This window comes from Narcine bancroftii, chromosome 3, assembly GCF_036971445.1.
Source record: "Narcine bancroftii isolate sNarBan1 chromosome 3, sNarBan1.hap1, whole genome shotgun sequence".
Classification (NCBI taxonomy): Eukaryota; Metazoa; Chordata; class Chondrichthyes; order Torpediniformes; family Narcinidae; genus Narcine; species Narcine bancroftii.
The window spans coordinates 113,902,233-113,915,592 of record NC_091471.1 but is presented as its reverse complement, the minus strand read 5'-3'; the positions used below and the strand labels follow the sequence as shown (position 1 = coordinate 113,915,592).

Here is a 13,360-nt window from a genome sequence, read left to right as displayed (position 1 = left end):
TCTGGAGCTCATACTGGTCTACCATTCAGTCCATCATCCACTGGAAGTCCGAGACCCCATTGTGACACCAAAGGGAACCATCAGGAAATGGTAAAGGCAGCCGTCTGCCTCAAAACCAGTATATTGGCAGTCCTTCAGGCAAATGGGGAGTTGGTGGTATGCTGACTTTAGAACAATGGTGGAGAATATCTGATATTGAGTGATTTGGTTTACTATGTCAGATATTCAAGGAAGAGGGTATGTGGCCAGCTGCATGTATCTGTTAATGGTCTGACTGTAGTCAGTGCCCATTCTATTTTACTCCCCATTCTTCACTGCCACCATCACTTGGGCTCTCCAGGCTCTGGGGCTGACTTCAATGATCCCCACGTTCAGCAGCCACCACACCTCTGACCTAATATAGGCTTTGTCCCTGGCATTGTATCGCCTACTTTTGGTGGTAATTAATTTACAGTGGGGGGTGAGGCTATGGAACAGTGGTGGAGGGATGATCCTGAGGGTTGAAAGGCCTCAGGTTGTGCACAATGGGCAATTTGCTGGTTACAGGCAGTGGGGAGTGGGGAATAGGGCTTATTGTACTCCATTGTCACATTTTTAAGATAGCATTGAAAATCCAGGCCCAGCATTACAGAGCTGTGGCATCACCAGGAGTTTAAAATCTTTGTAGTCTGTGCCCTGCACTGTCAGTTACTATACAGTAGCTGTAAACAGCTGCTGTATAGACTTTGAAGCATAGAGACTTTGTGTCTTACTGCCCTTTCTGTGAGGGAGTAACACTGCACTGTGGAGGGTGGATGAAGCTCTCGCTGCTCCCACTATCGAACAGGCAGCTTGTCTTGTGACTGTTTACCTTGATGCCCATCGTTGATCTGGCAAGTTGGAAAGGGCTACCTTGATCCAGTGTGATGGAGGCCAGTGTTGAATTGGTGTCAGACTCCATAGATGTGGGGAGTGTTCAGCTGTTTGATTCCAAGATGGCAGCATCCAAGATGGCAGCCTGCACACATCGCTGCTGGGTTGAGAAGATGGCAGTTTTCAAGATGGCAGCCTTCATGCAGCACTGCTGGGTTTAGAGGGCGACTTGGATTTACACACCTTTGAATAAAGCCCTTTTTTTCCACAGAACAAACTGCGTCTTTCACCGGGCTGTATTTTCTGGGGTATTTGTGCAGGCTACAAAAGTAGCACTTCGGGTGCTCGCTGAGTACAGTGGCCATGGCCAGATCGCTGGCGGGACATGGCAGTGGCAGTATTCCACAGACTTGCGGCCCTCCCATGCCCCAAGATGGCGGTGCACGCAGTAACCGTGAGGTGGCCACGTTGTTGGCGGAGTAGACATCCATATTTAGGAGAGCCACCTCGAGCAGGTCTGCTAGTTCAACTGCCCTCTGTAAGTTGAGCTCACCCTGTTCCAAGAGTCTCTGCCAGATGAAGCTGGATTTGATTCCTATGACATAAGCATCTCTGATCAAGTCTTCTGCGTTCATTGCAGCCGTTACGGCCTTGCAGCCGCAGGCCCATCTGAGAGCTCACAGGGCCCGAAGGTACTCAGTGCTCAGTTCCCTGGGTCACTGTTTGTGGGTAGCCAAGAGGTGCCTTGTGAAGACCTCATTTACCTTCCTCAGATACTGGCTTTGCAGTATTTCCGTCGCCTCTGGGTACGACTTGGCGTCCCTGATCATTGACTATACCGTGGGCCCGACCCGGGAATATAGTATTTGCTGTCAGTTGCTCTCTGATCGAACGATAGCAGAGGAGGCCTTCAGGAACTCTTCAAAGCAATGCAGCCAGAGTTCAAAGCTGTTGGATGCGTCGGGCGATTGTGGGTCAAGTTCCAGCTTCTCTGTTTTCAAAATCTGCTCTATTATCAAAAAAAACTATTGTCAATAAAATTGATGCACCATCAATTACTTCAAAAGACTAGAAGTTATATAGAAACTGATAGGCTTTTATTAACAACAGAAAGGAGGCACGTCCATGATGGTCAACTGCCTGGACTGAGGTGGGTGCTGTGGCACAGTCACATTAATTAGGGGTATGTGGGAGGAGCCACAGGCACAGTAAGCAAGGGGTGTGATCAGATGAACTATAACAAGTACTAACACAGCCAAAACATTTATACAGTGGTTTACCACAGATACTCTCCCTTCAGTTGTTTGAGGGACTTCCCACCAATCTTCGCTCCTCAATTCCCGATGGCAGAAGGATCATTGACTGGTCCTTCCCCACAGAGGTCGTGTATTGGTTGCCTTCCTCAGCATGTACTCTTGCAGCCAGAACCTCATTTTGGCCAGATGCAGTGACCATATTTTCCTGGATTGAGCATCGGGAAAGAAGAGGCTTGGAAACAGTTGCAATGAATTGTGGGTAATCCTTGTTGTCTGAAGATATGAAGCATATCTGCAAATATGAGGCATTTGAGGAGTGCAGGTGGCTCAGATCTGGAAGATAGTGTATTAATCATTGTCTGTGTGGAAGGGAAGAAAAGGAGTTAACCTTTTTGAAAAGCCTGGCCATGCAGCACATTTCAAGGGTCATTTTCAGCATTAAGTCCAATATACTGTTGATCTGCTCATAACTATCATGTTTTCAGGTGCTCATGGTTCAGGAGCACGCATTCCTCTCATTACAGGAAGAATGTAGATGCTATAGAGAGGGTGTAGAGATTTACCAGGTGGTTGCCTGGATTGGAGAACATGTCTTATGAGGCAAGGTCAAGTGAACAAGGGCTTTTCTCTTGAAGCAGCAAAGCATGACTTCATCGAGGTATATATGATTATGAGAAGTATTTACAATTATGAAAGGCATAGATAGGGTGGACTGCCAGTACCTTATAAATGGGGTAACAAGTACCAGGGGAGATGTTAGAGCTCATTTCTTTTTTATACAGAGAGTGGTAGGGGTCTGGAAGTTGGTACAATGGGAACATTTGAAATATTCTTAGATAGGCATATGGATGTAAGAAAAATAAAGGATTATGGTGCAAGGTTGGGAAGGATTGGATTGTTGCAGAGTAGGTTTTTATCAGTTGGCACAACATCGTGGGCTGTAGGGCCTGTAGTGTATTGTAATATTCTATGTTCATCATTTTACACAGTACGAAGTTCTGATAAGTTCCTATCAATTATATTCTTCCAGAAATTAAATGACAAATACACCTTTTTACCTCTGGTACTAATGTTCCTTGATGGAAATTCCACTTTAAAGCGTGATTATGAATGAACCTCTAGTATCAATCATGGATTTGTACCTTTGAAACTGAAATCAGTGACCTGATAAATAAATCTATTGGGAGTGGTTCCAATAGCAAGGCTGAGATGCTGTCTAAAGTAAGATCTGAATCGCAATATTAGCTATTTGTAACTTACTAACATGATAAACAAGTGTGATTTTAAAAAACACAAGTTGGCTAAAAGGTCATGGTTAATATTCATACTTCATGTGAGAACAACCTCAAACCAGGCTTATTAGATTCTCAAGTACCATTTAGCTCTGGATCTTAAAACACAATTTACTCTTTTTTTAAATCTGAAGGCCAGGGTGAAGGGAAGGGGGAGGGATAATGTTAAATGGTTAATGATAATAAGATAGCCTAAATGTTATGCCCTTGTACTGTGTAACTCTGAACAAGACTGTAGCTTGTCATTGTATTGGAAGAACATAAACCTATTTTTAATTGTGATACAATCTGAGACATAACTCAGGAGCTTCAGGGTTTTGCAACAGGATGAAGTTTTTAAAAGTAATTTGAAAAATAGGGAATTAGCGATACTGGATATATCAAATAAATGTTGATTTTTGTTCAGCACAATGGTCCTATAACCATATAACCATTTACAGAGCGGAAACAGGCCATGTCGGCCTTTCGAGTCCACACCGGTTCACTAGAATAACTCCACTAGCTCAAACCTCCTGCTCACTGCCAATAACCCTCCAACCCCCTCACTTCCATGTACACATCCAACCTTCTCTTAAATGACAGAAGGGACCCTGATGCAACTATCTCATTCGGAAGTTCATTCCATTCTGCCACCACTCACTGAGTGAAAAAGCCACCTCTAATATTTCTCCTAAAGTGTTGGCCCCTTACCCTTAACTCATGGCCTCTTGTTCCAACCTCCCCTGCCCTCAGGGGAAAGAGTCTGTTTATGTCTAGTCTATCTATTCCTTTCATAATTTTAAATACCTCTGTCAAGTCTCCTCTCAGACGTCTACGTCCCAATGAATAAAATTCCAGTCTCCTTAATCTCTCCCTGTAATCCAGATGCTGTAAGACAGGATATGCCAAAGTGTAGTTTGTTTGTTTTTTAAAATATTACTTCTAGCTAAGTTGTCCAGTTTGAATGATATAATTCTACTCAGAACTGACATTCTAGATTTTCGGCATACCATTAAAACATGCAACATTTGAGTGCTTCATCCAGACATAATAATCTCTCACACAGTTGCTGAATGTTGGATATTCTGGGTACTTCCTCAGAGCTCCCTCTATTCCTGTTAGAATCTGTGGAAATTCAGCAGATAGCTGCACACACACACACACACACACACACACACACACACACACACACACACACACACACACTTGCTGATTTTCAAAGGATGTGAGTGATTCAGCTGCATTGTACAGCTAGATACAAAACAGAAAAACAATTATTAATGATGTTTGGAATCACGCCCAGTTCCAAGTGAATTTTCATTATTAGTCTTGATTTAATTCTTATTCAGACTTTAAAATGTTTAACTCCTGGCCTTTTCCATTTTTTAATTACATTTGCTCTTGTCGATATTATTTACGAGAACAAAGTCAACTTCCATATATTCTGCCTCTCACAGAAACAGCCTAAGTTAGGTTTTGATTCTTCCCACTAAGTAGTTGTGTTTTTTTCCCCCCAAAATTATAATTTATTCATAGAGTTTTCAATTATGGAATATAGGTTATTCTTTTGCAGTCATTGGTTGAACTTACATATCATTACCAAGAAACATAAAAGCTACAGATGCTGGAATTTTGAGCAAAGAATTTCTGGGTGTCTCAGCCGGTCAGGCAACATCCATGGGTGGAAATGATCAGTCAATAGTGTGACTCTGAACCCTTTATCAGGATTATGACCAGAATGGTGTCAAATTTCTTTCCAAAGCATTCCAGTGGGCATGAGAGTTTTTTTTGTATAGGACCCATCCCCTCAGTGTAGAGTGGCGTTAGGGCTGTGGCTTTTTCCCATTGTGGAGGCTGTATCCCTCATGTGGTAAACCACTGTTATACAATGATTGGCTGTTGCCTGCTGGACATGCCTCCTACCCATAGCCCTTAGCATGCTCCCCATTTCAATGAGGCTGATGGCTGTTCTCGTCTGTAAATAATAAAAGCTTATCAGTTTCACAACTTCAGTCTTTTGTGATTATTGGTGGTGCATCACCTCAACACCTAGTCCTGCAGGGATGTTCCATTGTAGACAATCCACATGTGGACAGTACCTCTTTAAACTGAAGCCCAATGAGTTTTGGTCAGATCAAAGTGTGCCTTTCACTGAGTTGGACCTCCCTGCTGCATTCAATATTTTGTCTCATTTTGCACCCCTGAGAACAGCCTGTCCAACTTGCATTCCCAGGTTGCACAGCTGTTTGGGGTAAACCTCAACAAGGCTGTTGCATCCCTAGCCAGTCTTTTTTGGCAGACACACATTCCAAGAGTTTCAGCACTTCTGCAACCACCTTGAGGGCCCGCAGGCAGCTGCTTGCTTGGGGGTGGTGGGTGTGGGGAATGTGATAGCTAAAAGCCACAAGTCAAAAAAGCACTAAGCACTCCACTGTTTCCATCTACCCCCCTGGTCTGGCCTCTCATCAGCCTCAACTCTCTCTCACTCCCCCCAGCACATCAATAACCTCATCCCCATTTGCCTTCTCTCTGCTCCTTCTTCTGGCCTTACAGAGTAAGAGGTAGATTCTTTGATCAGAAGAGGAATCAATAGTTCTATGGAGAAGGCAGGGGAATGGGGTTGAAAAGGATAGTAAGTCAGTCATGATGGAATGGCTGGGTGGACTTGATGGGCCAAATGGCCTAATTCTGTTTCTTTGCTTTATTGTCTGAGCCATGAATTTTCATCCTCCAAAGACCAGCACAAAGCCTGCTCAGCAGTTCAGTGCTTCACCATTATATATTGTCCAAATATAAACATATAATTGCATGGGAAAGTCCTTGGCTTTATAAATTACATTCTAGTCAAACCAGTACTCTTCCACATCCCTGATTTTAGATATAGCTCATCAACACTGTCTATCCAGTTTCTGAATATTCCTTCCAAAATCTCCTTTCGTCTCTGTTCGAAATACTATTTCAACATGATTTTTTTTTAAAAGAAATCAGCAAATACTCCCTGAAGGCTCATTGGGATGAAAATAGGAGCAGGATTCACAATGAACTCTGATAAAGTGTCTCTTTGCACTGATGCTTTCTGACCAGCTGAGTGTTTCCAGCATATGCTTTGTATATTTTTGCTCAGATCCCCAGGATTACTAGCACCCAAATTCCCAAACCCTTGGCATTTGATTCAGAATAAACAGGACTGGATGTTTCAGTTGAATGGGGAAATTGGAAAGGAAGGAGGGGGGACGTGCTTCCTGTGGGATCCAGGTTAGTTAGTGATTCTTTTCTATTGATGTTCATTCAGTTAGGCAGGAAACAAATGCAGTGTCTAAATGAGTGCCCTAAAATGAGGTTTGTTTAGCATTGAACCCACAGTGGTGGCTGGTGTGTTAATGCAGCAAAAATCATAGCATGCCATTGATGCACCATCAATAACTTCAAAAACTAGAACAGTGGTTCTCAACCTTTTTCTTTCCACTCACATTAAGTAATCCCTCTCCCATCGGTGCTCTGTGATTAGTAAGATATTGCTTAAGGTGGTATGTGGGTGGAAAGAAAAAGTTTGAAAGCCACTGTTTTAATCATCCCTAATTGACTCGTTATGTGCATGGTTTCATCACTCCAAAGGAAATGGGCCAATGACAATTTTTCTCAAGCAAAATATTTCAGTTGCAATTGGGTCTCGAGCAGTGATTCTCAACCTTCCCTTCTCATTCACATACCACCTTAAGCAATCCCTTACTAATCACAGAGCACTGATGGCATAGGGATTACTTAAAGTGGTATGTGAGAGGAAAGGAAAAGGTTGAAAACCACTGGACTAGAAGTTGTGGAAAAACTGATAGCTTTTATTCACAACAGAATGGAGGTCCGTCCATGCTGGTCGACTGCCCTGGACTGGGGAGGGGGCTGTACCATAGTTGCTTTTATTCAGGGCTCAGTGGGAGGAGTCTCAGGCACAGACAGCAATGGCATGTCCGAGCATATCCAAACATAATACAGCATATCCAAACATATATACAGTGGTTTATCACATTCACCCTTATTTTTAAAAAGAATCCGGCAGAGTGAAGTGAATCTAAAGTTCTTATAAATATAGTCTTTCAGGTGGTCTGATCTGCCATTCTGACCATCGTATTACCAGCTGTGGGCCAGGTGTTGAGTCTTGGTTGGTCTGGGACACCTGTATGTTTCCGTCAGTAATGGCTTGGTGTATGTGTGGTGCTGGATCCAACATGTCATCCATTGGGACAGGGGTAACATGACACTGGCACATCATGGGTATCAGTAGGTGAAGGGGATGCGGGGTGGTCGGCAATGGTCTTGGGAACTCCTGAGTGTGTTAGGTCCCAAACGGAGACAGTGTCCTCGCGCTCATCAGGGTAAGCCACATAGATGTACTGGGGAATTGGCGTGGATGACGTGGACCCTTTTGACCAGTGGGTCAGATTTATGGCTCCTCATGTGCTTCTGGAGTAGGACCAGCCCTGGGGACCAGGAATGCAGCATGGTTCCTGAAGTGAACTTCCTGTACAAGGAAATCATCCTTCCATGTGAAGTGGCATTGGTAATGCTACACAGGAGTGATATGATTAAATGAAGTGCCTCGGGAAAGACATCTTTTCAGGGGGAGACTGGAAGGTGTTTAGACATCAGGGCTAGGTGGATGGCCTTCCAGATGGTAGTATTCTCCCTTTCCATCTGCCTGTTCCCTCCGGGGTTGTAGCTGGTGGTCCTGCTCATTGGCAATGCCTGAGGCAAGCAGGTACTAACGCAGCTTGTCACTCATAAAAGAGGACCCCCATCGCTATGGATATAGCAGGGATACCTAAACAGGGTGAAGAGATTGTATAGTGGCTTGATAACTTTAGCAGTAGTCATGTCTTGGCAGGGGATGGCAAATGGGAAATGTGAGTACTCATCAGTGATGTTGAGGAAGTACACATTGCAGTCGGAGGGGAAGGGCCCCTTGAAATCGATGCTCAGGTGTTTGAAGGGGTGGGTGGTCTTTATCAGGTGCACTTTATCTGATCTGGTTGATAGAAGTGTGATTTACGGTCCACACAGACCTGGCAATTTCTGGTCACGGTCCTGATCTACCCAATAGAGTATGGTAAGTTGCAGCCTTTGATAAATTAGTAGAACCTGGTGTCTTCGGGGTGGCAGAGGTCATTGTGGAGGGCCTGAAACTGGTCTATTTGGGCACTGGCACACGTTCTGCAGGATAGGGCATCTGGAGGTTCATTAAGGTTCAAGATTCTCCACATCATTATCTTGTTGTTTTTGATTTTACCTCTCTGCTGGTTGTTGAACATGAAAATGACTGTATGTTGGTCAGTCATCAAGGTAAATCATTTACCGGCAAGGTAGTGACTCCAGTACTGTACCACCTCGACAATTGCCTGGGCCTCCTTCTCGACCGAGGACTGTCAGATTTTTGGGTCCTGAAGGATGTGGGAGAAGGCTAGGGGTCTGCCCACCTGGTTAAGGGTGGTGGCCAGAGTAAAGTCGGATCTATCGCTCTCCACCTAGAATGGGGTGGATTCATCCACTGTGTGCATCAAGACCATGGCAATATCTGCCTTGATGTGGCTGAAGGCTGCATAAGTCTCTAAATTCAGGGGAAAAGAGGTGGATTCGATGAAGGGCAGGCCTTGTGTGCATAAATGGGGACCCATTGGTACCTTTACAGAACTTTGAGGCTGTGGAGAAGGGAGAATTCCAAAAGAGGGCGCATGCAGTTGGGATCAGGGTCAATTAATCTGTTCTCTATGACACAGCCAAGGATAGCAAGGTGAGTAATGCGAAACACACACTTATCCTTATTGTATGTAAGGTTAAGGAGTTTGGCAGCCTGGAGAAATTTTTGGAGATTGGTGTCATGATCCTGCATGTTGTGGCCACAAATGGTGAAGTTGTCCAGATACAGGAATATAACTTGCAGCCTGTATTGGTCTACCATGCAGTCCATCTCCTGCTGGAAGATCGATACCCCTTTGGTGACTCCAAAAGGAACTCTCAGGAAATGGTAGAGGCACCCATCTGCCTCAAAGGCGTGCATTGGCAGTCCTCTGGGCAGTTAGGGAGCTAGTGATATGCCAACTTTAAGTTGATAGTGGAGAATACCCAATATTGAGCAATTTGATTTATCATGTCTGATATGCAGGGGAGAGGGTACACATCCAGCTACGTGTATCTATTAATAGTCTGACTGTAGTCAATGACCATTCTGTGTTTCACCCTATTATTTACTACCTCTACTTGGCCTCTCCAGGGGTTAGTGCTGGCTTCAATGATCCCCACATTTAGAAGCTGCTGTACCTCCAACCTAATAAAGACCTTGTCCCCAGCTCTGTATCGCTTACTTTTGGTGGCAACGGGTTTATAGTCGGGGGTGAGGTTGGCGAAAAGCGGTGGAGGGGTGATCTTGAGGGTTGAAAGGCCGCAGGTCGCGCCCAGTGGGCAATCTGTGGGCTGCTGAATGGAAATGGGAGAAGAGACTGGGGGGTTACCGTGGGTGGAGCGCAGTGGGCAATTTAAAAACTGCTGGTTATGGACTGTGGGCCGGGCCCATCGTACACCATCGACACACTCTTAAGGTGGCATTGAAAGTCCAGCCCCAGCAGCACGGCCACACAAAGCTATGTCATCACCAAGAGTTTAAAGTCTTTGTAGTCTGTGTCCCGTACAGTCAGAGTCACTACGCAGTAGCCGCGGACATCTGTTGTTTGGGATTTTGAGGCCAATGAGACCTTGTGGTTTACTGGCCTTACTGTGAGAGAGTAATGCTGCAATGTGTCAGGGAGGATAAAGCTCTCCATGCTCCCAGCTTATCACATGACCATCTACCCCAATATCCATCATCGATCTGGCAAGTTGATGAGGGCTCACCTCGTGTGATGGAAGCCAGCGTTGAGACACTGTTTGGCTGTGTTGATACGGTGGACTGTTTGGGTGTTCAATTCCAAGTTGGCAGCCCCCATGGCCCGCACACACTGCTGCTGGTTGGGAAGATGGCAGCCTCTAATATCCGCACTGGGTGCTGCCGGGTTGAGGAGATGGTGGTTTACCCTAGCCATATTCTTTGCTCTTCAAGATACAAATACATGACTCAATTACCCAGGGTAATAATTTATTTATAGATTTAAATGAGCTACCCTTTAAACCGGTTATCTCCTGGAGAGTGAAGCCAGTTCCCTGACAACCAAGTCGCCATGCGAAGAGCTGAGATTGTCTTCACAATAACCACGCAGGTTCAATATGCAAATATTTTGCCACCTCCCTCCCATGGATTTTTTTTCGGACTCAATGTATTTGATTAAAAAAAAGTGCAAGCGAGTATTTTAAGGAATGCAAAATCCACCGGCAGACCCAGGGAAGGCGGCAGATGCTGGAATCTGAAGCGGAGCTCCCTTCTTCGCGGACCAGTGGGAGAGGACGGATGGTCGACCTTTGGGGCCGAAAGCCTTCATCAAGACCAGGTGTGCAGCAGGATGGCTGAAGTGGACCGGCCAGTCTGCCCCTCGGCGCTCCACCTGCCTCGTCTTTCGCGGGAGGCGAAATCTATTCGCGATGCAATTAACTCTTTCAAAGCAGTTCTTGCAATTTGCCTTTCTGAAGGCTGTGGGAGAAGGGCATCCAGCATTGAAGGAGTTAAGAGGAGAGTGCCAGGCAGTTGAAGCCGAACGCCGAATGGGGACGGCAAGGAGGAAGCCGCCGCTCGCATCCTGCTGCTTGGAATGATCCGCAAGTCGCCTCAGGTTTGGGGGCCAGTGGGGGGGCTGTCAGCTGATTGCACGAGACTGCGGGCCGCGATTCCATTGCGCGAGACTTGACTCTCGGGCTCCGATCGACTTCTTTCTGCTGGAGGTCGAAATGAAAGCAAGGCTGCAGAAACTGAACTTTCTGAAGTTGGATGCTGGGAATGAGAAAGAAGGCAAGGTACTGCCACATGGTGATTATTCTCATCATCAGTGGGAAGCAGTTGAGTCCCGAATTTAACTGAGATTAAAACAAATTGCCATCAGCACCGGGTATGTCGAGCTCGGTTCCATTGAAACAAAGGGCAGTTGGACCCTTGTGCTTCAGCGGCGAAGTTCTGAAGTGTGTTGAATGATTATAATTGAGCAAAATCGGGGCAGATCTGTCATTACTGAAGACTTTGTCACCACTTTGACGTTGTAAAATATTGCTGGATGTAATTCCGTCTTTTGCAGAAAGGTGGGAGGATCTGGTTTTGCAAGATTTGGAGATTAGTTAATACAATTTATTTCCTAGTTATTCTATGGGATCATTTATTGCAGAATTTGTGCAAGATCTTCGTGTGTTATCCCCCCCCCCCCCCCCCCACTTTGCAGATCTATTGATGTCATGTGTATTCTGGCACCAAGGCAAATTATAAAATTGTTTTTTCCAATTCCAGGCCAAAATTTGCTCGAGTCAGATAATGGATTAGTTAGCCATTACTGGGGAGAAAAACAGGATCACTTTCAGACTGAACCCTGCTTAGAACACCTCCACCATACCTTCTGGGATTTCTTCTCCAGTATTGATCTTGTCCATCCTTGTTTTTTTTTAAATCTCTGTAATTGCTCTAGCCTCTGAATATTCCCCTTCAATTATCTGAACTGATTTTTGTTTTTTTATTTCCCTTTTCAGTGATTTCTTAACCCATCTCTTTGCCAAGTTTTTTTGTTCTATCTCCTTAAATGGAATCAGGTTTGCATTTGATGGCATTTTGTTTTGCTTTGATATTGCCACTATTTCAGTGCAGTGATATAAAACATTTGAACACTTGTTCCACATACTGTTTTACTGGCCACCTGCTGTCATATTTCCATTTTTTATTTTATTTGTGAATGTGCTATTTTACTACTTTTATTTGACCTTTTATTTTGTGTTCTTTGCTCTTGACCACTTATCCTTCCTTCCTTCTGGAGAATGTCCTTTAGGTTTGGGGAGGTCTTGCTTCCCCTTTGACTGTCTGGGTTCTGAGTGGTTGACTCTTTCATTGATAGGACATATATGGATGGTTAATGAGGTGGAGTACTCCTTTCAGTAATGCTATAAATCATTTATCCACTTCTCTGCTGATGTCAGTGACCTGATCAGGTACAGTTGATTGCATGTTGATGTACTCTTGTATTTTAACTAAATGCTCAGCTTCAAATGGATTGCAAAGGATGCAGGAATGTGTGTCCAGATGTCAGGAAGCCAAGTGATGCTGCTATGGAGAATGGTCCATCCCAGGCATGTTCAAATGTGTGCTTTTGGTGTGAACAGACCAACTGTTCCATGTCTATCTCCTCTTCCTTGGTTTGGTCTCTTTGAATATGATGGACCTGTAGATTCTCAAACGTGTGGGACATAAGCACAGAAAAGAGGCTAACTGTCCAAAAGTTACTAACATTTATTTGGCTTCCAGACATTAGTATTTTCACTTGAGGAACCTGGACAAGTTGCAATTAAATTTTAAGTGATTATAAAATCAAGCTACAAGAAATGGCTCCTGAATTTTTAGATTAGTGTAATTATTTGAAGACTATCTCCTTTAAAGCCCTGGTACTTGGGCTTACACATTTAAAGATGCCAGATTCAATATGTCATAGATTCATAGAGAAATACAGCTCAAAAACAGGCTCTTTAGCTCCTGAGTTCAATCTGACCATCCAGCTGTTCATTTAAATTAATTGCACACTATTCATTCTCCCCCCACCCCTCCCCCCCCCACCCACCCATCAACTACTCCCAGATTCTACCACTGATTTACCTGAGTAATTTTCTGCTGGATAATTAACCTTCCAACCTACATGCCTTTGGAATGTGGGAGGAAATCAGTGTAGCTTGAAGAAACCCACATGGTCATAAGGAGGACTTGCAAACTCCACACAGATGGTAGCGACATCAGGACTGAACCCAGGTGTCTAGTGCTGTCTGTGAGGCAGTGGGTCACAAGCAACAGCACCATGCTGCCATTGTGGCAGAGCTGCTGGA

The 13,360-nt window shown here is 44.6% G+C and overlaps 1 protein-coding gene across 8 annotated transcripts in view; it reads left to right on the top strand.

The window, feature by feature from the left end:
• Positions 1-13,360, top strand: part of LOC138757498 (TBC1 domain family member 1-like) — a 312,814-nt gene that overhangs the window by 73,006 nt on the left and 226,448 nt on the right. Inside the window, exon 1 of one of the 8 annotated variants that reach the window (XM_069924964.1) lies at positions 11,069-11,127. The exons of 6 other annotated variants lie outside the window; for them this stretch is intronic. In XM_069924964.1, the coding sequence (XP_069781065.1) occupies positions 11,107-11,127 (21 nt within the window). In that variant the 5' untranslated portion in view covers positions 11,069-11,106. One more of the 8 variants, XM_069924961.1, reaches the window with a different exon arrangement.